This window comes from Siniperca chuatsi, linkage group LG4 (assembly GCF_020085105.1).
Source record: "Siniperca chuatsi isolate FFG_IHB_CAS linkage group LG4, ASM2008510v1, whole genome shotgun sequence".
Lineage (NCBI taxonomy): Eukaryota > Metazoa > Chordata > Actinopteri > Centrarchiformes > Sinipercidae > Siniperca > Siniperca chuatsi.
This window is the reverse complement of record NC_058045.1, coordinates 24,861,705-24,887,422: the sequence shown is the minus strand read 5'-3', so window position 1 is coordinate 24,887,422 and position 25,718 is coordinate 24,861,705. Positions and strand designations below refer to the sequence as shown.

General features: G+C 40.2%; 1 protein-coding gene across 12 annotated transcripts in view; it reads left to right on the top strand.

The window, feature by feature from the left end:
* Positions 1 to 25,191, top strand: part of mical2b (microtubule associated monooxygenase, calponin and LIM domain containing 2b) — a 68,652-nt gene extending 43,461 nt beyond the window's left edge. Inside the window, exons 14-38 of one of the 12 annotated variants that reach the window (XM_044192564.1) lie at positions 714 to 808; positions 1,195 to 1,263; positions 1,602 to 1,730; positions 2,519 to 2,719; positions 2,989 to 3,264; positions 3,380 to 3,514; positions 4,905 to 5,414; positions 6,656 to 6,757; positions 6,925 to 7,017; positions 7,252 to 7,293; positions 8,792 to 8,978; positions 9,261 to 9,334; positions 10,427 to 10,508; positions 16,296 to 16,457; positions 17,572 to 17,622; positions 18,738 to 18,859; positions 19,076 to 19,309; positions 19,521 to 19,696; positions 19,881 to 20,257; positions 21,574 to 21,644; positions 21,751 to 21,843; positions 22,335 to 22,428; positions 23,071 to 23,179; positions 23,305 to 23,378; positions 23,480 to 25,191. In XM_044192564.1, coding sequence (XP_044048499.1) covers positions 714 to 808; positions 1,195 to 1,263; positions 1,602 to 1,730; positions 2,519 to 2,719; positions 2,989 to 3,264; positions 3,380 to 3,514; positions 4,905 to 5,414; positions 6,656 to 6,757; positions 6,925 to 7,017; positions 7,252 to 7,293; positions 8,792 to 8,978; positions 9,261 to 9,334; positions 10,427 to 10,508; positions 16,296 to 16,457; positions 17,572 to 17,622; positions 18,738 to 18,859; positions 19,076 to 19,309; positions 19,521 to 19,696; positions 19,881 to 20,257; positions 21,574 to 21,644; positions 21,751 to 21,843; positions 22,335 to 22,428; positions 23,071 to 23,179; positions 23,305 to 23,378; positions 23,480 to 23,700 — 3,779 coding nt within the window. In that variant the 3' untranslated portion in view covers positions 23,701 to 25,191. Of the gene's footprint in view, positions 1 to 713; positions 809 to 1,194; positions 1,264 to 1,601; positions 1,731 to 2,518; positions 2,720 to 2,988; positions 3,265 to 3,379; positions 3,515 to 4,904; positions 5,415 to 6,655; positions 7,018 to 7,251; positions 7,294 to 8,791; positions 8,979 to 9,260; positions 9,335 to 10,426; positions 15,053 to 16,295; positions 16,458 to 17,571; positions 17,623 to 18,737; positions 18,860 to 19,075; positions 19,310 to 19,520; positions 19,697 to 19,880; positions 20,258 to 21,573; positions 21,645 to 21,750; positions 21,844 to 22,334; positions 22,429 to 23,070; positions 23,180 to 23,304; positions 23,379 to 23,479 lie in introns of those variants that run through there. The other 11 variants (XM_044192565.1, XM_044192566.1, XM_044192567.1 and 8 more) reach the window with 11 other exon arrangements.
* Positions 25,192 to 25,718: the final 527 nt, after the last annotated feature.

Genomic DNA, 25,718 nt, shown 5'->3' with positions numbered 1-25,718 from the left:
GCAGGTTACGCTTGTAATATTCCAGAAAGAAAAAAAAAGTGCCAAGTATCTTGTCATGATCCTGTGAGACTGATAAATAGGTCACCCAGGCATATATCCACTTCTGTCTGGTATATTTTGATTGTAAACAGCAGGAATTTCATATATGCTAACTTTTTTATGCTAATGTTACTCGTGTGAGGGGAGCTTCTGTGCTCTGAACTTGTGATGGTCTGGGATACACACTGTTCATTTCTCACTACCTGCAAGAGCAAACTTATTGTAGTCGTGGTTAGCATTGTCACTGCTACTAGCTACCATTTCTGACTGGACTATCGTGTCATGTTAGCTAGCCAGAACCGACAGATCTCTATCAACGTGAGGTGAGCACCATAGAAAGTTTGGGAAATGTGAGGACAAGTGCCACATAAAGATTCACCTTCTAAAAATGTTACTGGTTTCCAGCAAGTTGCTTCACTTATTAATACTGATAATGTCCATAATTAAGCTATCATAACATTGTGGCAGCGTGTTTTCATCCTCCCTGCTGCAAGCACGTCCTCGATTGTTTGGAAATGGGAAACCTGTCTAGAGGGACTTTCATTTCAAATGGATCCTACTGAACAACTTTTAAAGTGTTCAGTATCTTCATCTGAGATTAAATTGTTTGTTTGTTCTGAAAATGAATGAATAAGCTTAATGTAAACCTAATATGACTGTGTTTTATATTCCAGGTTCAAAAGAACCAGATGAGAATAGTAAAGAATATCCACCTAAAACCAACCACAAACTGCTGAACCAGCCCCAGCCCAGGAAGAGGATACCCAGGGTAAAGCCAAATACTGTCTACTGACAAACATTTGATGCTTTCATTTAGGATTAAGAGTTGATTTATTTTTCATCAATCACCAGTACACTATTCAGTCATTGAAATCTTGATTAGATAAGCTAAAGCTAACATAGAGATCGAGGCATCGTTTGTAATAAACATGTAATGTAATCATGAACACTAGCTGTCAACCTGCACGATGATTAGAGGGATTCTTGATGTCTGCCCACGTGAGCAGTCTATCACATGATTAGCTTCCAGTATCAACTTTTACACTAATTACAATCTTAGTGGCTCTTTGTTCATTTGAACAAGGAGGATGATCCAGATGTATACGATTCAATGTCTCTCTGAATTAATCTTTATTGTGGTGTCTGCTGTCACAGGATGACAAGAAACAGGAAGACGATTCTGTTAACAAGAGACGGCGAAAGGGCAACCACTACCTCACAGAGGTAAGTTCAACAGGAGATCTAAAATGTTCTAGTTAGTTTCTAAATAGTAAAACAACTTCAGAAGTATAACTGCTCAGTTATATTTTATGTTAAATAGACTTTCTGATTGGCTGCTCCAATGTTGAAAACCTGTGTTAAGATAGTAGTCGACCATAGTTTGTACCTTCTTTGTTTTGTGAGAATAGGACCACAGTATCTTTCTGTTATCAGTCCAGAACAACACAAGTAACCTGCGCTCTGTGTGATACAGTATTTGGTACATATTGATCCCTATCCCTGCTACTTTTACCTCCTCTCCCACCTCTATCATCCCCTCTGTGTCCCTGGCATGGCATCAGTTGTCTTGTCACAGTGCGCCCCCTGCTGGTGAGGATGGGGAGCTGCGGGAGAACAAGGTCCGCTCCATGGCAACTCAGCTGCTGGCCAAGTTTGAGGAGAACTCCTCGACCGCAAAGACACACAGCAAGGTGAGAGACGGACAGTTTGAATACTGTCCCATATCAGAAGGGACTGTGACACCCATTTCACTTTCAGATCCACAAGAGAGTCGAATTGGATTCATTTTTTTACTTGATAACACGTTAACAGTTTTAATTTTGACTGTGCTCTCTGTTTTTGGCCTTACTGATTTGTTTCAACCAGAGAAAGAATTCTCTGTCATTGCAGCTGACTAACTGGCTTCAGTATGGAAGCAAAGAAAGGCATAATAATTTGAATCTAATCTGAATAAGCAACTGAATACCAAATTGTGAAATGTATCATTACTGAATACCTAATGTTTACATTTAAAACCACTTTATTTATCTGTCTAATGTACAATGTTTGAGTTCCCCTCTTTAGGTTTCCTGGAGGACATAAGTATTGATTTATTTAGAACATACGGGCTACTGACAATACTGCTCACTCATGTATTTTTGGGATATTAGGGGCTTGCATCACATGACTGACAGAACATAAGCTGATAGGACAGAGGTCTGATTGATTCTATTCAGGCTTGACTGCTTATCCAACACTAACTTTATTCTACTATTTACACTGAGCACATTTGGCACAAAAAAAATGTCTCTTATCTTAATCTAGTCTTGGTACGTTGAGATTGGTGAGGCACCTCAACCATAATGTGCCACTCTGTCATCTACTATTCTGTTGCCAACTTCTCCTGTTCAATACCTGTGTTTTATTGTATCTGGGTTCTCTTAAGACACTTTCCTTTGAATTTCCTTTCCTTTTTCCTTTCCTTTCCTCCTTGCATCAGTCTGATGAGGACCCATCCGATCCATCCTTTTCTCCTCCTCTGTCTCCTTCCAACACCCCACTTCCTCTCTCAGAGGAGGAGGACGAGGATGAGGACGAGGAGGAGGAGGAGGCGGAAGAGGAGAGAGAAAACCCCCGTTTTGCAAAGCCTAAGGACGTCCCCCCTCCTCCTCCTCTGCCTCCCCCTCGCCCCAGGTGGCAGGTATGCTTCCCTCTGAACTCTTCTCAGCTCCTTCTGTTGTGAATGTGGTTGGATGGGCTCTGTTATTGATTAACAGCCATTTGTGGCTCTCTTATTTAACAAGCTTAAGATGAATCATATGTGTCCTCACATGTTCTTTTCTTCCACATTATTAAATGAGCTGTGAGTTTCATTTAAGCATTACAAATAGGTACATAAATGTGTAACATTTGTATAGCTTCTATAAACCCATACTCCTCTTTCTCCTCGTCTCTTCTTCCTGTTTCCAGCCTTCCATTTACCTTCGCTTACTGGAGAATCCCACTGCTGTGGCTCAGCAAACCAGTGTCCTCTATTCCTCCAAATCTTCTCACCCTCAGAGCAGCTACAGTCGCTCTCCTTCACCCTCAAGCTCTAAGATTCAATTAAGTTCTCCCCGCTCACAGAGCCCTAATTTTACTGAACATTACTACCCAGAACGCACCTCTCCTGCCCTGATGACCAGTCATTTCTCTGCTTCTGATATTGATCATTCCTCTGAGAGGTCAGAGGAGTCGATGCAGCAGGTGAATTTCATGCCAGTTCTGTACAATATTTTTTATCACAACCGCAAAAAATTTGGTTCTAACTCATTTTGACGTGTTCTCTTCCGATTTTCACCACCACGTGCTGTCCGTGCAGAGAAAAGCCCAGAGCCTGTCTACTAGGGAATTTTCTAGGAGGAGTATAAAGGACAGAGCCGTCCTCCTCTCCTCCATGTTTCCTGGGTCCAACAGACCTCCTGCTGCTCCTCTTTCTCCTCTTTCTGAATCACAGGTTGTGTATTGCATCAACCACTTTTTCATGCTTGACTAATGTCGTAGTTGCGACTACTGCATGTTCATGATAACAGCGTGCATCATGGTTCCATATGTAAAAGGTGCAGCACATTGATCCATTTACATTCAGTCTATGTTCAAGCATGTGGCAGCTGCTGAGCTGCTTTGGTGGCTCTGAGACCTTAGAAGTTTTCTTCTAAAAATGAACAGATTTATATTGTTTTATTAAATACTTTGTATTACACTTGGCAGCTCTCCTGGGTATCCTGGATGTTCAGATCTGAACTTCACATCTTGAATTTTTGTTATTAGCTTATTGAATTTGAGCAATTTGAATATAGGTTTTGAATCAGAATTTGTGAAACCTAAAAAAAAAAAAAAATGTATACCTGAAATAAAGTTTTTGAAATTGCACAACTTGAAACTGACTATTAAAATTTCAAAGAGTGGAATTCAGACTTCATAAATTCAGATGCTTTTCAGTGCTACAAATTCAGTAATATTTAAATTTCATTATTGAGTATTAAGTAGTAATTACATTTCAAAATGAGGTATTTAGCTGCTGCTAAGATTCAGATCATTATGGCAATTATTTGCTTCCACATTATAGAATCTCTTCGTATAGCTTATTACAGTATCATTTGCTGACATTGCTGAAGTGTGTTTAAGAACTCTAGTTAACACTAACAGTGTTGTTTGTCAAATGAATAATCTGTTAATAGACACTTGTACGTGATGGTGGTGTATTAAAGCCCCAGAAGACTTATCACAGTAACTATTCATCGCTGAATAAGCAACAGTTAAATGTTGGAGAAAAATACACCCTTAGTTCTTAAGTGTTAAACTCTTAGTAATTAATACGTAACTTAATCTGCTTTACCAGGACTTTGTGTGTGTGGTTTGATGACATTTGATTGACAGTGGCCGGGCAACGTAAGCAATTAACCCCACAACTTTCATCACATTTTGTTTCAAATATGGCTACTTCTCGATTGGTACTTAGAAATACGTGACATCACTTTTTTCCAAGTGAGCCACACCCATGTCAAAGCAGTGAGAAGAGCACACACCAAACAGCAAAGACAGAAATCTCTCATTTGAAATAACCAAAACTGTTCCAGGACTCCAGTGGACATAATAAGAAGCTGATTGAGAAAAAAGGTTCTCAGGGCCTTTAACTGTGTTTCTGTCCATTTTGTAATCGGTCAGCTTTAACTAACACACTTGACATTCTTTTTTTGATTTACGTTGTAGAAAAGTTCCCTTCTGAAACAAAAGCGTGCTGATTTGTTTGAGCTTTTCATTTGATGTGATCAAGTTATTTTCTCTCCAGTTTGATCCTTCTATTCTACTCAGTCTTTCATTTCTGTTTGACTCTTCTTCTGTAGGTGGAACTATCTACCTCTTCCTCTCCTTCCTTGTCTCCACCTCCTCCTCCTTCTGCCTCTGTGTGTAAGAGCTCCACCATCTATTCTGTAGTCCACCCTGTCCCTGACCCCACTGCCCAGGCCGGCTTCTCCTCTGTCCCCCTGTATACTGCTGGACACAAAACACAGAAAGACTCCTCTGCTCCCTCGTCTTTCACTAACTCTGAAAAAACAGACCAAATCTCTTCTCTTCTTGTCGATTCTGCCACATGCAACGACAAAACATCTACTGCCCTCTCTCCGACTTGCTTTGATGAGAGCCAGGAAATCTCATCTGCCCTCTCTGATACTAACTGTGAACATGGACACAGCAGCTCATCTTCCCATCCAGATTCTTTACTGCACAAGGAAAACTATGAGAGGATGCATGACAGTTCTCTGAATAATCTGGAAAGTGAGCAGGGGAAGGTCCACAAAACTGCTCAGGAGACATTTGGCGATAAGAAATTAGCTGAAAATGATCACATGAAGGTAACCGTTTCCTCATGCATATCAATAGCCTGCCTGAAGACAGCCTGCTAGTCCTTAATAACCTGCAGATCTCCAGTATCTTAAGTATCCTACTAGTTTCCCAGATCAGCTATCTTAATGGGGCCCAACATGGGCTGGCACTGCAAATGAATACAGTACAAACCAAATCCAGATCGCAGCACATGCATTTTCAAATGATACTTCAAAAACTACAAAATTACTAAGTATTCGGATTCAAATAACTTTCCTTCATGTCTACAGCAAGATTCATAAATTACTTATGCAGCATATATAATTGTAATCTAAAAGAGAAATTAAAATAAAGACTAATTAAAAATCCATCTTCCCTTCTTTTCCCGAGCTTTTGAGACATAGTTAGCTAACTTTAAGACATCAAAATAATCATTCCAGTGACACCAAATGACTAAAAGGGACCTCTTTTGAACCCATAATGTGTGGTTTGCTAACAATGTTGTTACTCTCTTCACTGAATTTATCCTGTAAAATGTCCTTGTAACTGTTGCATTCTTCCAGAAGCCAAACATTTTCTGCCAGAGTGAAAGGAGCTGAGCGGTTTTGACGTGGTTACTCCGTCAGCTATGTTTTTTAGTTTGAAAAAAGTCTTAATTTACCCAGAATTCATTTAAAATTGGTCCTATTTAACATAATCAAGAACTAGACAGCTTTGTGCAGTGGATGGATTAAGACGTCTATCTGAAGTCTGACGAGAGTCAAAGTCTATATCTTTGTGAAACCAGGTCCAGAATATTTTTGTAGAGTTTTGTAGAGCCAACCTTGAACTTATCTTTACAATTTAAATGTATTATTCTTAAAGCCTAAGACACTGGAACTGCTCTCTCCCAAAGCTACAAGCAGGTGAAATAACTGCATATCTGATATCACTGGGATATAAAATCATGTTAAAGATCTGGTATGTGGGGTTTCTAGCATATAAGCTTCATTTGGCTGTGACAACTCAAGTTGATGTCTTGATAGCTCATTAATTTCAACACAGCATTCATTATCCATGGAGCAAGCTTACATATTTAATTTTTTTTTATTGTATTCATGTATTTCTGATTTCCCGCCTGAGGAAAGGGTGGTGTTAGATCAAACACAGTCAATTCATAGAGGTGTAGGAAGAACACCAGGATTCTTAGAAATTCTTGGCTCTCAGATTTCATATGACATATGAACTGCATCTTATTGCACAAATGATGTTCATTCTGGTGTTTGTTTAGTGCAACGGGAGCTGCGCTCTTGAGACCCCTAGAAGAATCACTCAAAAGTCAATTGTTCGCTCTGAGAGTTGTCCTACTGGAGCTCCTAGTTACATTAAAGAGGTACTAGTCGATACCTCCGTCTAAATGCAGTTCTCTAAATTCAAAGTAAATCATGCCTTTTCTGCTTTTTCATCTGTCTTCTTTCTAACTCCTGTCTGTGGTTTCCATTTCCTTCCTTTTTTTCCCTCCAACCCTCTGCACCTGTGTTTCCCTGGTGTTAACGTTAGCGTACAGTCGGAAAAGTATCATCAGCCATTGATGCTAAAGCTCAGATACTGGCCGTCCTCTATGAGACAGACCACAGGCCCAATGCCACACCGGTAAGATGCATGTGGATGTTTCAGAAACAAATCTAACCCAGAGTTCATGGGCTTTATTTTATTTATTTTTATTTTTCAATGAAGGTGCAATACAGCTTCCACGTTGAATTAGCAGCAGCATCATTAGGAAGAGGTGTCATTGCTGAGTGTGATTTCAAGTTTTTTGTCTATTTTGTAACCTATAGATTTAGATGGTTGGATTTAAAGCAGATAATCTGCCTTTTTTTTTTTTAGGCTCTAGTTCCCTGGCCACGGAGGGCTCCTAAGGCTGAAGGGGTAAATGGGTTCTGCTTTGTCTTCATGAGGGCAAAGCAACAGAGCAGCTAGTGTATTTGCAACAGTGTTAGATGGTTTTGCACAACAGAGAAATTAAATGAAGCTTCAGAGGACTGGCTGTATTTGCATATATATGTACATATATATAACAGCTTATATACATCTGCATGCAATTATCGGTAACTTTAAGTCATTATTAACCACTGCTTGGCCTAAAAGTGCCTACTGGTTTGAAAGAGCTTGGTAGCTACAGTGTAGCTAGAAGAGATGATGATTGAAGTCACATGATTTGAACTCAAGTCTAACTCAAATCACAGTTCTACTTATTTGCCTTGATACATGAAGAGAATTAATTAACACTTGTGTTGGGTTCTAGTGACATGAGACTTGACATTGGACTTAATTTAAGTAAAAGTAAACTGGCAGCAGCTTCAGTGGTATTAAGTTCCATGTTTGAGATATTGAGCTTTATTTCACTTACTAAATTGTTACTATATTTTCTGACTTGGCATCGCTTGATTTTCTACATTTTACTTGAGAGTTGACTTGAGATTGGTACTTGTTAATTTAGAACTTGGGAGTTGACTCAAAACTTATGTCTTAAAGGAATAGTTCGACATTCTGAGAATTATGCTCATTTTCTTTCTTGCAGAGTTAGATGAGAAGATTGATACCACTTGCATGTCTGTATGGTAAATATGAAGCTGCAGCCTGCAACTGCTTAGCTTAGCATAAAGACTGGAAACAGGGGGAAATGGCTAGCTTAGCTCTGTACCAAAGAAAAAAATCTACCTACCAGCCTCCCACATTGAATTACTGTAATTGTTTAATCCGTACAAAAATGGAAGTGTAAAAATGACAGGTTGTGGTTGAACAGGGGTTTATGTGCTGGATTCATTTCTTGGCCGGGCGCATTGACTTCCTGGAGTCTCTGATGGTGATGACAAGACAGTGTAATTCCCAAAATGTCAGACTATTGCTTTAAGACTTGAGACTGACCTGGGCCTCGAGCAATCCCTAGACTGGCATTTACTGTTTTGATATCCTGGTACAATAAAATGTTTCCACAGTGAGGTCTGTGGATTATCAGGAGTAACTGGGACATAAATGTTATTGACATTTGCTTTTGGTAAACTGAGCCCTTGCAGTCTCAAAAAAACATTCACATATTGTTTTATGGTAGCTGCTAGCCTGTTGCAGTAATTCAACTTGGCAACACCACTTTTTTTCACATTGCACCTATTCATAGAACAAACTGCGACTCACAAAGAATTTCTTGTCATTCCTCACTGATTTTATGGCAATTATGGCCAACATTTTCTATGATAGGTGCAAGTGCTTTTAAAAGTTACCATCTCACTGCTGGACCATGTGACTAGTGTGTTTTGCGTACTTTTTTGCAGGCATCTCTCAGAAGTAGTCAACAACTCTTAAATAACTTGTCTTGAAGGCAGCATGTAACATCTATGTAAACTGGTCCTGGTCTTCTTCCTCTCAGTGTGTAGTGCGTAAGGACTTCCCTCCCGGGCTCGGCGGCAGTGACACCTGCCACTTCTGCACCAAGCGGGTGTACGTGATGGAGAGACTGAGCACTGAGGGCTACTTCTTCCACCGCGAGTGTTTCCGCTGTCACGTCTGTAACTGCACCCTTCGTCTGGGAGGGCACACCTTCGACTCGCAGGAGGGTACGTTTGATTCCCTGTACTATGGATGTGTTTGTTCTGCAGATGTAGTTAGATCAGTTTGTCCAATGAAACACTAGAAACCTGACTTATTGTCCTTTTCAGCCTTGTGTTAGCCCTGGTGTTACTCAGAAATATTTTATGGATGTTGTCTCTTTTTAGTTTTCAGAGGTTTGATGAATAATTCCAATTTTGGAAATGTTGTTTTGTGTCAGTGTATCATTTTAAGGAGATCTTTTATTGTACTGGACTCTAAGCTGAGTGGGTTTGCGATTTCTCTTACAGCGAAGTTCTACTGCAAGATGCATTATGCCCAGCGCCAGTCCAGCACTCACATGGGGAGGATCAGAAGGAGAATGGTAAGGAACACTGCAGTGGTTACAAAAAGCAGCAAAACTAACTAGAAAACACACCTAAAATTTCAAGACATTTTAAGTGTGTTTGCAGCCCGCCAATCATTTTGCATCCAAACAACATGCCGTCACTCCTTTACTCGCTTGCTGTCGTTTACCTGCTACATGATTAGCTGGTGTGCTGCTGTTCAGTTGTGGATTTGTCATTATCATAATCATAACAGAAAAATAATATTTCTCCTGTGCCCCACGGTTCACAAGTTAGATGGAAAATGCTGTATAACTCACCACATGGTGGTGCTGAGTACACGTGTATGATTTCTTTAATGACCACAGAATTATAGTTATTTAAATTCATGTTTTGAGTGTAAATGGCCGGAGCCTAGTCAGGTCGCATTGGCCACATGGTGGTGCTATTGTTTGAATATGTTGAGAAGATGCTCAACGGGCACCTCTGTACCAAGTATGATGTCTTTTATGACCATTTCATTTCATTTTTTTACTGTAGCACCACCTATAGGTGAAATACAATAACATACATAATTGTTTAATGTCATATCTGAACATGTCTAGTAAAATTGTTTGCAATTCAATGTTGCATTGCAGAGTTAAGGCATTTTAGGTCAATAGGCCACACCTCTAAGACTTTGGTAGCCAGTTATAGAAAAATGAGATATCCAAGTTGTTTTTTGGATTTCTTCAAATATGGCATGTAAAGATTGGATGAAGATTGGATGAAAGTATAAGAAGTGAAAAAAGTGTTTTTAAAAAATGCTGGAAAAGGGAGAAGCTTTTGATCCAAACATAAATAAAAGATTTTTTAGTTAGGAATAAAGCATTTTGAGTTTTAAGCCAATAACTAACCATATGTTGGTGCTATTGGTATCTCCTATGAATATGTGGAGGGCAAAATTATAGGGAACCTGTGTACCAAGTAACATATCTTTAGCATGTATAGTATTTGAGATGTTAGACGTGAAAGGTGTCCACATTTTGTATGATCCTTATGGATCAATTCATTCACTTGGTCATTTGATGTGTAATAGGAGGGAAATGATGAAATACAACATAACCTTCTGTGTCTCTTGATTCGTGTAGGAAGACCAACGCTCTGTCACACCCTCATCACTGGACAGTGGGAGCTACTCAGCGACGGACAGCGTCCAGATCCAACCCGCAGGTACCCTGGTTTCCTTGCTTAGGCGAGGCCTGAGCTGGCCTAGGCGTGCTAGCCGGGCTGTGTGTGTGTTGCCTCGACGGCTGTTGGGAAGTGTGTGTGAGTCTTTCACAGCTGCGGGGTCCCACGTCAGGAGCTACTCGCATGACTATGTGTTCCTGTATGAGCTGCTGAGCCTGGGCTGTCCTCTGCTCTGCATGATGCACGAGGTGCTGGGACAGATCTACCAGGAGCCCCAGCTGGCCCAGCAGCAGCTCATCGGCCACCAGCTCACATAGGAAGGGGAGTAACAAGGGGCTTGTGTGGGCCAGTTGACCTGATAGGAACCCAGATGGATTTGAATTTGTGCTCTTGTACTGCCCAAAATGAATGAATATGGGGTTCATAAATGTAATAATTTTGAAACCAAATAATATCTGTATTTCCTACATTGGTCCATGGTCATTTTAGTTTTGTGTTTTTGGAGTCAAAAGTGTTTTATTAAGCAACTTTTGAACAGCACACAGTTGCTATAAAAGTGCTTCACTTGATTAGCTTCTGCTGCTTGTATTCAGTGTGTGTTGTGTATTTTGCCTGCAGTTACAGTGAACAGCACAACAAAAAGCCATCTTAAGTAAATTGTCATATAGGTACTCTGACTATATTGTGTATTGCCGTATTAAATGGTCCATGCTGAGCTGACTTCAGGGGTGATGCATGAATAAAATGCTGCAGCCCTTGTGCATACATGGCTGTGTTGGTAATTAGCTCAGACCCCCTGGTGTGTTTGTTGACTGCCAGGGTCTCCTGGTGTTGTACCGTGCTGAATGCATCTCTGACTCACATGGGCTTGTTCCAGGCTGCTGAAACTGTAGGCATCACCTAAAGGTGCTAATAATTACATTTACATCACACAGCTGTCTCCAGATGTTATGTAACAGTCAGTTTGAGGTTGATATCTTGGTGTTTGTGAAGTTCCTTTTTCACCACACCACAGTCATTTGACCCTGTGATGCAGTGATGTTGTCTGGGTCAGAACAACCAATTGGATTGTCACAAAATGTCAAACCCTTCCCATCCTGCACTCCAGACAGGCTTTGAAGTAGCTGAAATAGTACATTTTGATAATGAACCAAAGACATTTAATTGCAGTAGAGTAACCTGGAACATGCCCTCTGACTCTAACCTTGAAAGCCATCTGGACAGTGTGGTTTCGTTTCAGTGAACTAGAATTATGTCAAAGTAACCCACATGGTTTTTGACGTTACACTGACTCTGCATATTGCCTGTTGCACCTTAACTCTGCACCACAGAGATGTGCAATGGAAATGCCAAAACAGTATTATTTTTCGATATTATTTCAGGAAATGCTTTTGTCATTGAAATTCCATTTTTTGTAGTAGGTGTTAGCATTTCACTTTGTTATGTATTTTGATAAAGATTTCAAGATTTATTTCACTTGATATATTTAGGGCTCATTATTCATGGTCCCCCCCCCTCCCAAAAAAAAAATCAATATCTGGCAATTTATTTTGAATATTCAAAAATTATAAAAATTACACCAAAACAAAACTTTGGTTGAAAATAGCGATTTAAAAAATGGATTACAAAAGTAAATGTTTAACCATTTATAGTCTTTGTTTTGTCCGCTTTGGGACTTGGCCTCAGCAAAATCATCATTTGAGTTTTTCCTCATTTTTGTCCTCACTTTGTGAAGATTTTTTGAGTTCTGCTCATCATAAGAGGACCAGTATTTTCTTAAGAAATCTGGATATGTTGACAGAAAAGTCAAGAACTTTTGTTTGCATTGGGTTGTAAAATCAATTTGAAATTCAGTTTAGACCGATCCGAGTCCTTTTAATAAAATCTGGATATTTCTTGTGGAAAATCAGTACAAACCAAAAACAATGAGCCTTATCTATAATCCTTGCAGGCTGTTTTTTTTTTTCCCTCAGTGGTGGACATATTTGCTTAAAAACGCAGAATCCACAAAAGACTATATATTTGTGACTCAGTGAAAATATTTCACTTTGTTTTTAATTCAAAGTTTTGCAATTCTTTTCTTTTGTAATTTTTGATCATTTTTGTTTGTTGCATATTCTATGTTGTAAATGATGCCTAAGGTGAATTTAGTTCTGATTGTTTGGTTTAGTTGTGCAGAATTAGAGGTCAATTCTTAAAATGCACTGTTGAAACACTGACCTGTTTTTTGGCAGTTCTCACATTTCAATGTAATGTCTTATTGTAATAACTTTATTTTGAACAGTAAGTTTCCTTGTAATTCTCAGCACTCTGTTTTCTTTCCATCTTCCATTTTCCTTTTTCCCCCACATCTCATTAATTTTCTTTTTTTTCCCAAATTATAATTTTTTCTGTTTTGTTCACTTCATTTTGTTCAGTCTGTTTCAAGTTTCCAATGCTGCACCCTCTGATTGGCTGATTCCTGCCAGCGGGGAAGGTGATGATTGGCCGGCTTTGGTCATAAGATCTTGTCGTGTTGCTTTTGCATTGGCTGCCTCTGTTGCTCCGCCCCCCTTCCACCTAACCTAGATTAACCAATCACTAACCAGCATAAATTCCAAGTACAGCATGCAGAAGTCGGTAAAGGTGTTATGTGTAGCATCGAGATATATCAAATGGAATTCCAAATTAAATATTATCCCTTGGTTTAATTAAAATAAACAAATTGCATCATGTTTACCTCTACTTACTGCCACTTATACGTTTAGTTCTAGTGTTTCTCAAAAATAGGACCATATGCCCTTTAAAGGATGTAGCTGGTGTTATTCTATAACTTGGCTATCGTGAACAAATTCCATGAAAAGACCAAAGCCAATACTGACTATTCGGTCCTACTGAAGATATAAATCTAGTTTCATTTAAAGCTACGCTAGCGGTGTGGCTCTCTGGATGATGTCAGTCAGTTGGTCCACCACTTTGGTCCACACTGAAATATCTCAACAACTATTGGATGGATTGCCGTGAAATGTTGTACAGACATTCAAGGTCCCCCGAGGATTAAGCCTGCAGACTTTGTTTGTCCCCTGACTTTTTGTCTAGCGCTACCAGCAGGTCAGACTTTTCACTTATTCAGTGAAATATCTCAACATCTACTAGATGGATTGGCACAAATTTTTGTTCAGATATTCCTGGTTCTCAGAGCATGAATCCTAATGACTTATGTGATCCCCTGACTTTTCCTGTAGCGCCACCATGAGGTTCACATTTGAGGTTTTGAGTGAAATGTCTCGACAACTGTTGGATGGATTGTCATGAAACCACGCCATAACATTCATGCTCCTCAAATAATGAATCCTAATGACTTGAGTGAAATGATCTCTCAAGTCAGTAGGATTTTCTTTTTCTTTTGCTCCATCATCAGCTCAAAATTTCAGTTTGTCCAATACTTTGGTTTATCACCAAATACCTCCAAAAGTAATGACATTCCCATTAACCTCAGCTGTAGTTTGTGTTTAGTGCTAATTAGCAAATGTTAGCATGCTAACACACTAAACTAACATGGTGAACTTAGTAAATATTATATCTTCAAAACGTCAGCATCTTAGCATTGTCATTGTGAGCATGTTAGCATGTTGACGTTAACAGTACAGCCCCACAGAGCCGCTAGCATGACTGTAGTCTCATAATCTTGTTTTTTAAAATAATTCTGGCCGAGTGTCCTTCCTGGTCCTGGCTGTGATGCGAAGTTGCGGCAAGTATAGAAGTGCAGTGGAGCTCTATGACACAGAGGAATAAGCTATAAGCTCAGGCTTTGGCTACTAACAATACTTGTTAGTAGGATCGATTCATTGTTGGCTTTTTGGTCTTTTCACAGGATTTGTTGACAGTAAGGTAGGTATATAATATAGCTAGCCTTATGCTTTAAGGCCTATATTGTGACAAAGTGTAAAAGTTTTAGCTTGCAATGAAAGATCAGCACCCTCAGTGCCATAAAACAGATCATAGCAAGCAGATTTCTGAATCAGACCTGATCGCACACAGCAAAAAATTTAGTGTAGAGGTTGTTGGAAGCTTGTGGTAATGGTTCATTGATGCGCACATATCACCTTAGTCATTCTGTTAGTGAGGTGTCATATCATCCGAGCTAACTCCACTAACACTCATGTTGTGCCGTGTTCCTCCCTAACACCAAACATCCATCTGAATACCCCTGAATTAATTTTTCCTCTCTGATGTATCATCAGCAGCAGCTTTCTTGTCAGGCCCATTTGACAGTAACGAATGTGTCCACATGTCTGTGGTCTGTCTGTGGTTCCCTCTGTTTCAGAAGGAGCCCCCCCCTGCTCAGAGCCCCTCTCCAGATCTCTCTCATGCACCTCCTAGACTTTGCTCAGGAGCTCAGCAGCCCCATAGCAGCTTTTTGCACAGTGCCAGATACATTTTGTTGGCTGTATTCTGTATGTTTCATAATTGTGTTTATAATAAATCTTGAGGCAGCCTGCAAGCCTTATTTGTTTTCCACATTAATAATTACTGTAAAATTGCTTAATTTATGATATTTATAAGCTGTAAATATATTCAAAAATAAATCAATTTGGTTACATAAATAATTTGCTTCGTGGTTTGTTGCCAATTAGTTGAATTGCGTTATTCGAATAATTAAGAAACCTAAGAAAAACTAAGAAAGCTTAGACATGAATGAACAGTTGGAGATCTGTAATGGTCAATTTTGAAAATATTTCTGTCTTTTAACCACAAAACAACTTCATCAAAAGGCCTCTATCAAAGCAAATCCTTTTCCCACCTCTGTGCTAAGTTGACGTAACATCACCCACACAAATCATGTTCACAATCACAGCTTTTGTTAACTCAACAAATAACATGTGCTTTGTAACATCTGATGAAAAGCTGAACAACCTTTAGGTTTGCAGCGGATTCAAAGGAAGGCACACAGCTTGCCCTTAATCAAATGGCTTGAAAAACTTCTGCTGCAATAAAAGACAATCATCATTTTAATGTAACATGAAAAATAGGCTATATGCAAAAGCTTAGCTATAATCAAATACTTTTGGAAGTTAAATTGAACCTAACTGAACTACACTCCAGTCGACCTGAACAGAATTGAAGTGAATCACTTGTTCCTCCTGTCAGCTTCCTCATGGGTTCTACTATTGGGTCTGCTCTATCCTTTCCTCTGGGTTTGGTATCCATGTATCATTTGGTCAAGTTGTATTCTCCTGTGGCTATTCTAGGTCTCCTCTGACAAACATTAAGCCAAACCCAAGTGAGAACATCAATCACAGTCACATTAATAAAAGGTCTGGTTTTCTAATGGCTGATAAGCACACTGCATACAAAGGTTGTATCAAGATATTTTCATTTCTTTGCTGTGACCAAGTGGAATCACCTCTGTACAATGTTGACTTCATTACTCTGTGAGTACTGTTATGAACATGTCATTTATGCTTGTGTTGCAAATAGAAATGAATATTTTACTGTGGAGGGAACTTTTAAACAGCATGTGTCACTTTCATAAGCAGACAATATATTCATTATTTTTACTGTAAGTGCTTTTACTGTATGAAAAGGATATTAGGATATATGCTGCCTAATGGGAATATATTAGTTTGGTACCTGGCAACCATTCTTTCACATGCTACACTGATTGTTTTAGATATCTTAGTACACAAGCAGTGCAGTGACTGCTAGCCTGTTGTTCTGAAGTAGACCCCCAGTCAGACAGTATGCATGAAATGCGCTACATGCTAGTAAATTTTTTACTGGCACTTAGGTTAGCATTAATTCAAAGCTAGTTAAAATTTAATGCCCACATACTGTTTTTATTTGCAGTTGAGACGTCCAGCTTGCATTCAGAGCAGCTTGATAAAGGTCAGAAAAGAGTTCCTGAAGACACAGAGATGGCTGTTGAAGCTCTGGATGCTTCCTGTATAGTCAAACCTACAGCACAAGATACTACAGGGGCCAAGGGCCAAAGCCAGGACAGTACCAAAGGTAAGTGTGGTTCTTACAGTACTATATGTAGACTAATTTCCAGGCTCCCAAAATATGCAGCACTGGGTAAATACTGTTTCTGGTGGAGTGGCCTAAAGGAAGTTATTCTCTGTCTCTCAAAGCTATTAAAAAGATACTGTGCTGCACAAATGGGTTGTTATTACTTGAAAACATGATATTCCCTGAGGGAGAATCTTAAACTGGCCGAACTTTAACTAGTGACCCTACTGTGTAAGTGTTTGTGTTGGAATCCCTCCCCCTGGTGATATCAGGGAGATCAGGGTGCAACTCCCATACTGTAGGTTTTCTCCCACACTTAGCTGAATGTTTATTTCATCTCAGCAGCAGAGTTTTTCTGGGCTGAACAGTCAATCCACACACATTTCTGCACATGCAGGAACAATGCTAACTCAACAGTCTTAGCTTTTAGAGCTGCTGCATTGCCATGTTCTCACTAGTGTACTTAGTTGTAACAGAGTCTCTTATAGAGCTTATAAAGAAGAAAAGCTTGATAGATTTTTAATACACTTTTTTTTGATAGATTGGCTTGTTCCTCAGCTTGTGAGACAATAGACATCTTCCATGTGTTTATGCAGACACTGTATTCGCATATTAACATTTTCATTGTGAGCATGTTAGCATGCTGACGTTAGCATTTAGCTTCAAGCTCCCCTGTACCTCTAAGTACAGCCTCACAGAGCCAGTAGCTTGGCTGTGGACTCTTAGTCTCGTTTTTGTACACTTGACCACAATTCTTTTTCACTGAAAACTTGATATAAATATACCTGACTTTGCTTTATATACTTTCACCTTACTCACTATTAACCTTTACAACTGCTATAAATTATTATTTTGTCACGTTTTGTTTTAGAGAGATGATAACTCTTATTTTGTCAGATTCTTTGAGATGAGATCACCTGTAATCACTTGATGTGTGACATGCTGTTGTATGCTTAAGTGTGGAGAGCCAGAGTCAGTGTGCTTTCCTGTAAACACACTGTAGAGGATTTGGTCTCTGTGCTGTTATCATGTAACAGGTCATTTGACCAGTCTTCAAAAAAAATGAAGGCTGCCTGTCTCAGTTTGTTTTGGTCTCTGTCTCCCATCTGTGTAGATCGCTGTAACACCAAACAGAATCATCGATGGAAACGGAAGATCAGAGCGAGTGAGTACCTCAGATTTTTATTTTGTCATTGCTTCTTCCATCTTCAACTAAATTTTCCTGGTTTTTAACTGTTTCTTCATCTCGGTTTGAGTGAGAACTGAAGCCTGTGGTTTTGTGCAGTATAATCCTTGAGACTTCTTTTGCATGCTGTGCTTTGTCTAAAGTCAAGTTTGATTGATTGATTTATTTGTCATACAGCTACAGTTGATCGAAATGTTACAGTGCTAAGCAGAGGGCTGTAACACCAATCAGATTTGGGTTTGTTTCTGTGACTTGTACACATATAAAGCATGTGGTGTTGGAAATCAAGTGGGGAGGTGTCTAACTGTCTGAGGTAGGTCAGTACAGATATGAACAATGTTGTAATGCAGCATATATAACACTAGAGGTCAGTATTGTTCTCTTTTAAACACATGGAAAGCGTGTGGTGCACTTTCTTGAGGTCTTGGAGATGTTGACTGGTTTCCGCAGAGTTGAAACACTGTGCAGCCACTGCTTTCTTTTTTAGGTTTTCATCCAAATCTTTTTTATCAGCTTTGCTCTGCAGTCTTCTTTGTTTTTTCAAATGTTGCAGGTGTATCAGATCTGGTTGGATTGGTCTATTAACAAGGCATTTGTGTACACAGTGTAGGTTTGTCACATAGCAGTTGCAGTATGACAGTGTGGCAGTGAGTCAGCATATGATACCAGGACCCTGAAACTGAAGCATCTAAATGGAATTCAGCCATCATTTATCTTATTATTTCAGAATGTCTGCTGTGAAAAAGGTCTATGTTTCGTGGGTGCTCATATATCTTAAAGAAAGTTAATCAGTAGTGATGAATCACTCTCTCCATTGGTATTTTACAAGTGTTTAGAGACAACTAAGAAGTTTTGATAATTATATTAATGTCTGAGTTTGAGAGGCTGAATGACACAAAATCTCCAAAATGAAAATGTGTAATATTTTGTTGTAACATCCATTATATAACATTAGATTACATTAATTTGGCAGTCGTATTTGTTGAAAGCCACTTACACTAAGTACATTCAACTTCGGTAGGGACGAGAGCTCGATGCCATCCCTCTCAAACAAACAACTAAGCTAACTAAGTGTGCTTTCTGCCCTCATACAGCCTTCCCTCTGATCTTCATCAAGCACTTCCAGAGAAGCTGGCCGGTGGACAAAGAGGGCCCAGAGACCGTCCCTGAAGCTGACTCTGACTTTGAGGAGATCACTTCAGCAGAAAAACAAACTGTATGTTACATGGAATGTATTCTGGATTTATTGGAGACAGTGACACACCTTATGACCTCTACATGTACTTTGAGAACAGTCTTGTTATTGGGAATTATATAACTAGAGTAAGAGTAATGTCTTCTGTGTAATTCATTGACATTGCATAGATATTTTTAATAACCCTGTGTAAGAAAATAGACTTTTTGTGCACTGACAAGATTCCTGTTCTCTCAGAACTCCGACAGCAGTTCCAAGACATCAGCAGGTACCCAGAGTCCCCCAGAAAGTGAGGAGAGTGAAGAGCGCTCAGCTACAACAAAGACAGTCTGCAACTCGTCAACCCCAAAGAAACGCTTGATGTTATCTCTTTCTGAGAAAGAGAAGCTTCTGAACTGGGACGTGCTGGTCGCACCAGAGGACACTCTGATTAACATAAACACTAAAAACGCACATCAACATAAAGACCAGGTGGAGTTAGTTATTTATTAAGGCAGCAATATCAGTTGTTCTAGAGAAGAATAAGCCTGCACATGACAGTTATTTCTGCTCTTTATCTCTCACTACTCCTTCCTTCTACAGTATAATGCAGTGGTCCAGAGACTGAGATGTGGGCAAGATAAGAGGGGTTAATTCCACATTATGTTGACCGCATTTTTCCTGTCCTCTGATGTTTTATCAGGTACAAGCAGAGACAGAAGCAGATAAACCTCAGACAGATTTGGGCCAGGATGGGGAACCATCCCAGAGCCAAACCTCTGCCTCTTCCCCCTCAGCCTTACAGCTTATAGCCAACGCCTTTAGGAGGACATTTAGTGTGACCAATCCCTCCAGTAGCTCCAACACTGCAGTCACAATGTTTGTATAAAATACTTACTGTTCGTAGTTTATTTTAAGCACCACATTAAAGCTGCTGTAGGCAAGATTTTTCTGTAAGAATCTTATCAGTCTAAACTGCCTATTTTGTTTTTAATTTCTGGATAGAATTCAAATATGTACCTACATTTAGTTTTATATCATGATTTGTCTTTCGCTTTACCAGGAGGACAAAACGTGACAGATCTCGCAAACATAGGCCGATGTCAGAAGGAGCGTTCAGCTTTAGCTCCCTTTTCAGCACCGTGGGTCCAGAGCCATCCAGAGATGACAAGAACGCCGGCAAGTGTGAAGCTCGGTGGGCGTCTGTAGGGGCCGATCCATGGGGGGCCGGGCAGGACCTGCCCTCTCTGTTGCAGCAGGTGTCTCTAAAGGGCCGTAGAGACTCTGGAGGGGTGTTCTCTGATGACATGGCCTCGTTGCCCCGCAGGAGGGTCAACTTGTTCTCATCCCTGAGGCTGAGGAAGAGGGAGGATTCAGAGAGTGAGGAGCAGGAGATGCAAAAGGAAATCAGAACGATACTCACCAACCTCAGAAACAAAGGTTAGTCACAACCTTTTTGGCACATGATCCTTTAAACCTGCAAGAATAGATTTTTGGGCCACTTGGGGGCAGTGCAACAAACTGTAAACACAACACTGACACAATTACACCTTATAAAGTTATGGTGAACGTGTTAGCAGTCAACATAAACACATCCAGCAGACATCGAGTAACATAAGCATTTATTTGGAGTCATGTTTCAGGCAATCTGATGAACATAAATCTAAGCACTGAGGGAAATGTCTGCCTCTTTAACTGTTAGAGGCTTAGCTATGTTCACCAGCTTGTCGCTAACTGTCTGTCTGAGCAGGTAGTTTACAGAAGGTTTCCTGAGCTTTTGTGCTGAAAACAGCTGCCAGCATTCAAAGACCCCCTTCCGAATGAACCACTGTAAGGTTGCTTGCTTTTTCCTGTCCCTTCCCGCCTTTGTGTTGTTAAAGCCAAAGCTAAATTAAATTGCATCCTTATATTCGCATTACTTTATTTTTTTGCCACATGGGGGCAGTGCAACAAGCTCAAAGCACAATATGACATAATTTCATCTTATTAAGTTGCTATGGATAACATGATAGCAAACAGTTGCTTATTGACACATCCAGCAGAGACAGAGCAAAATTAGCATTAGTCGTGTTTCTGTCCACCTGATGAATGCAAGTCCAATATTCACTCTAGCTCTATCTTGGGCTCCACCAACTCCTGAGGGAAGTATCTGACTCTTCAGCAGCTAAATACTCCGCTATGTTCGCCAGCTAGTCGCTAACTGTGTCTGTCTGCTGTTTGGTGCTGGGCAGGTAATACACAGTGGGTTTATGAGAGCTTTTTTTTTGCTGAAAACCGCTGCCTGCTGCATCCGAAAACGACACTGATGAGAGCGGTGAGAATCAATCAAAACAGTAAAGTTGTGGGCCCTAAAACCAAAGAGAAAAAAGTCTGCAAAACATAATTTGTGCAACAGAAATGTTTATCAGATATATCTTGCGACTGCTTGGGGAGTCTCAACCTCCTGGGAACCAGTGGTTTAGTGGGTTCAAGTGAGAAGTCATAGAGGTCAAATCTAAAAAACAGCTGTTTGTTTGTTTTTATTGTCCTCTTATATGACATTTACTTAGAAGCTGATATATAAAAGCAAGAGTGAAACAGGACAATGGCGTCTGTCATGCTTTTTAATTAAGCATTTACACCACAAGTGTCATGGATAGATTCACACCATGAAATATTATCAGTTTTGCAAGTTATACGTGAAAACAGTTGTTTTGTACTTTCATGCAAACTTCAAATGTCTTGGCTATTCTCATTTTTTTAATTTCTTTTTCCAGCCTCTAGTCAACAGAATCTGGAAGAGCCTTCCTCTAGTGACGATGAAAATGATAACTTGACATCCAATCAGGTTTGCACAGACCATATCTATGTACTGAAAGACAGCAGCACAATACAGGGAAGTGTTACAAATGCTGCGTGTGTACGTTTTCTGAAATGTTCCGTACTTCCTGTCCCAGCTGTGTACAGAGAAACAGAGGAGGAGGCAGGAGAAGACGGTGGCCCAGCAGGCTAAAAGAGAACAGCTGAAGAGGCTTCACAGAGCTCAGGTACTAGTCACTAATTTTTAATTGAATGGTTCAGAGAGCTGTCCATGGCCTCAGTACACTGCGTCTCTTAGTTTGACCTGACAAAAAACATGAAATCCCCATTATATGTCTGACTGAAGTGCTTCCTTCTACCAGTGATCATGATACATTTTACATTTTCAACATTTACCTGAGATTTCTGCCATGACCCCAATATAGTGAAGGTGAATGGGATATTGTGTGTAATTCATTCATTGTAACTACTTTCTACCAATGTAATAGTGCCTACAAAAACTGTTGAGAATGTGTTCTCTGGACTGTCCAGAATAACAGGGACACTTTCTGGAGAGAGATGTTGCAGCAGAATTTTTGTGAGCACCACAAACTAATTTCCTTTCACCTACATGGTGTAGAGGTGGAGGCAGAAACCTCAGAGAAAGATACCTCAAAACCTGGAAATCATCTCCTTTGATCACGTGTGTCATATAATGTCCCATTTTTGCATCGCCCAGGCCATCCAAAGACAACTGGAGGAGGTCGCAGAGAAACAGAGAGACCAAGAGGAGAGAGGAGTGGCTATAGAAAAGATGATAAGAGGAGAAACAGGTACTGAACAATATGCACACACACACATACACAGACCAGTGTCTTACAAAGGTCCTTTAGCCTGAAGAAGACATTACAAAGCTACTTTTAATGACAGAATTCTGAACCATAACACCTTGGTTCAATGTAAGACTACATTGACTGTGACTACGTTTAATTGCTGTGTCCATACTTCTCAGGCCATTTAGAAAAAAACATTGCCTGGTTAAAAGCCTCTACATACAGTTAATGGCTGTACTCATTCACTCACTAGACAGTGAGACTTAATTGTTTCTTCATCTTTTTACAGTATAGGGCTTTGTCTGTGTTTCAGTGAATAGTGAGGTCTTGTGAGGTTGAAGCAAAGCACATGGCCTGTGTGTGTGTGTGTGTGTGTGTGGTTGAGGTTTGATTCCAGTATGATTATTTCCCCCTGGTAATGGATTTACATAATTGATGTAAAATTCTGAAATGTTTTTCTTTCTTCTCCATCCTGCCTCCTTCCTTCCCTCCCAACCCTGCTACATTCATCCCCATCTATCCCCTTGTCTTCTTCCTTTAAATCCTTACAAACCCTTGTCCCTCTTTCCTACCTTCCTTCATTCTCCTCTCCCACCTTCCTTCCTTTGTTCCCTCTCTGCTTCCTCACTCTTCCCCTCCCAGAATCATCTCAGACAGATGACATTGACGAGGCCCAGCTCTATCAGTCCTGGTTTAAACTCGTTCTGGAGAAGAACAGACTGGCGCGTTATGAGTCTGAACTCATGATCTTGTAAGTGACTGCATCAGATCACACATGGATTAAAGACTTGTATGGGAAAACATAAACTATGTTAATATTGTTGCTATTCATATTTCTCACTAGTGGAGGTCACCCAATTTTCTCCTCTCTCTTAGTGCTCAGGAGCTTGAACTGGAAGACACACAGAGCCGACTGCAGCAAGATCTGCGATGCAGAATGGCAGTAGAGGGTAAGAGTTGAACACACGCACAAAAACACAATCTGATAGTCAGACATAATAGTACATAAACTTCTTCTCACCTTCCTCTACTCTCTTCCACCTCACTCCAGATACAAAGAAGAGCGCCTCAGAGCTGCAGGAGGAGCAGGAACTCCTTTTCGAGATCATGAGGACGGTGGAAAAACGAGACATGTTGGTCTCTATACTGGAGGAGCAGAGGCTGAAGGAGAGGGCTGAGGACAGGGACCTGGAGAGCCTTGTGCTGTCCAAGGGCTACGAGTTTCACTGGACCCAGGCGGATGACAGCTGGGGGCAGGAGAAGCTGGAGTGAAGGTTGAATGTTGAGCACCTCAGTGGTGAAGGTGAGGCAGGATGAATAGTAAAGGGTAGAAAAGCACTGTAAGGCTCTATGTGACACTGTTGAAAAACAGGGTCAAATTTTATCATAATAATTTGTGTCTGGCTTATTCTCATGAAGCTACAAATCTAGAAAATGTGGCGGATGGAGATGTCATGAAAGTCTAGGTGTTTATTCACCCTAAATAAGACAGTGAGGATTCATCTAGTCTCACTTTGTGCTGGTATGCTGAGCTCAGAAACTGAGGAAGAATGGAAATGGAGCCAGAGCTAATTACTCCTTTCACAGCCATGAGGGGTAATAACGTCTCTGCCATTAAGGTTATTTGACCTCTGTGCTCAGAAGTGTAATCTGTCATGGCCCAGGCTAACACTGACCTAAAACTGGATGTACTATACGCTTAACCACTTCTAATTATGTGACTGACTGCGTTGTAAAATTGGGCACACCTTATAAACTATACTGACTACCTAATCAACTCCTTTATGTGGTTGCTTGCCTTAAGAGTGGAATTGTTGTAACAGTTTGTTCTTATTGTAACACTGTATAGCCTCACTGGATAGCACCCGGAACGACTCAACACCTTCCCTGAAATTTTAGTGTTTTGCACAGCGTGATTTGTTTTAAATTTGTGTCATTAAATGTCAGAGATGTGCTTTATGTAATTCACTGTCACTTTGTAGCTATGTGTGTGAGTGTAAGCTCTCTTGTGTGTATTTTAATGTTGTTATTTTTTCACTTTGAGCTGGAACACTGTCAAATAAAATTCGATTGTATTTACACCCAGACACCAATGGGCACAGGAGAAATAGTCCTAACTGCCTCACATTTGTAGTCAGCTGGTAAGATGTAGCTCTGCCAGGTGGCTGAAAAATTCACCTTTTTACTCTTTAATTCAAGACTGAATCACAGTGCAGAAAACTGCATCTGCACAGATTGAAACATTCATGCATGTTGCACATCTGGCCAGACCCCAGTCAGTGATGTCACAGCCCTTGTCTTCCATTAGCTGTCAAAGCAAACCACCTGCTTTGACATCACAGATTGGTTCATTGCCAGTAAAGTGACATGCCTCAAAGTTTTCTGCTCCTCTCTAATTCAGAGAGGATTTACCCTATAACTAACTACTGTCAGTTTAACTGTGATTGTTTCATTTTGCTGGTTAACCTAGTGTGTATGGGCTGTGAGTCAAAATAACAGGCTTACCTCCCTCATGAGAAGATGATTAATGTGTTTACATGAGTGTAAAATCCCAGGTTAAGGAACCACACTTCTCATTTGGTCCGTGGGCTTTAAATGTTAAGTTTGTTTATGTTGTAAATTAACAAACACTAAATTCAGAATAAGTTATGTTTTCATGATTTAAAAACTGTAAACTGTGTTGTTTCTATACGTTTTGCTTATATGCTGATTTAAGTCTTTTAAATTGAAAAAATCTTCAATAAAATGTATTTAAAATTTTGAGTACCTATAATGGTTACATCTTTTTCTGGTGAGAGTGGTTGGGGTTGTAACTCCTACCTATTGAAACATGAGCGCCTCCTTAGCATATGTCTTGTATGTTGTAAGTGTTATAACATAAATATCGGTGTATATATATAGTATCGGTCAGTCAGGATGGACAATTTATAAAATTGGGCTTGCATCTCTGACTTTTTTAAAAACAAACCCTGAAGAGCAGTAAAATAATGTCCCACAGAGAAAGAAATAAGTGCTTAATTTCATAATGGTGTCACCAATGTAACGTTTAGCTATCCATAACCGTTGCGAAGCACGCCCTCTCGTGGTATATATCTTTATTTTCACTTCTTGGGACCCCTCCGCTCCTCCTGCTACCCCCCGGCCAGCAGCTGTGCCTTTTGAACCCGAGCACCGTGGAGCTCCCGCTTCCCGCGGCCAGCAGCCTCTCCTGCCTGCTCTCCCAGCCCTCCTCCTCCGGAGAGGAGGGGCCACTCACTCCAGCCAACTTCGGGGGAAAATGTCTGGAATTC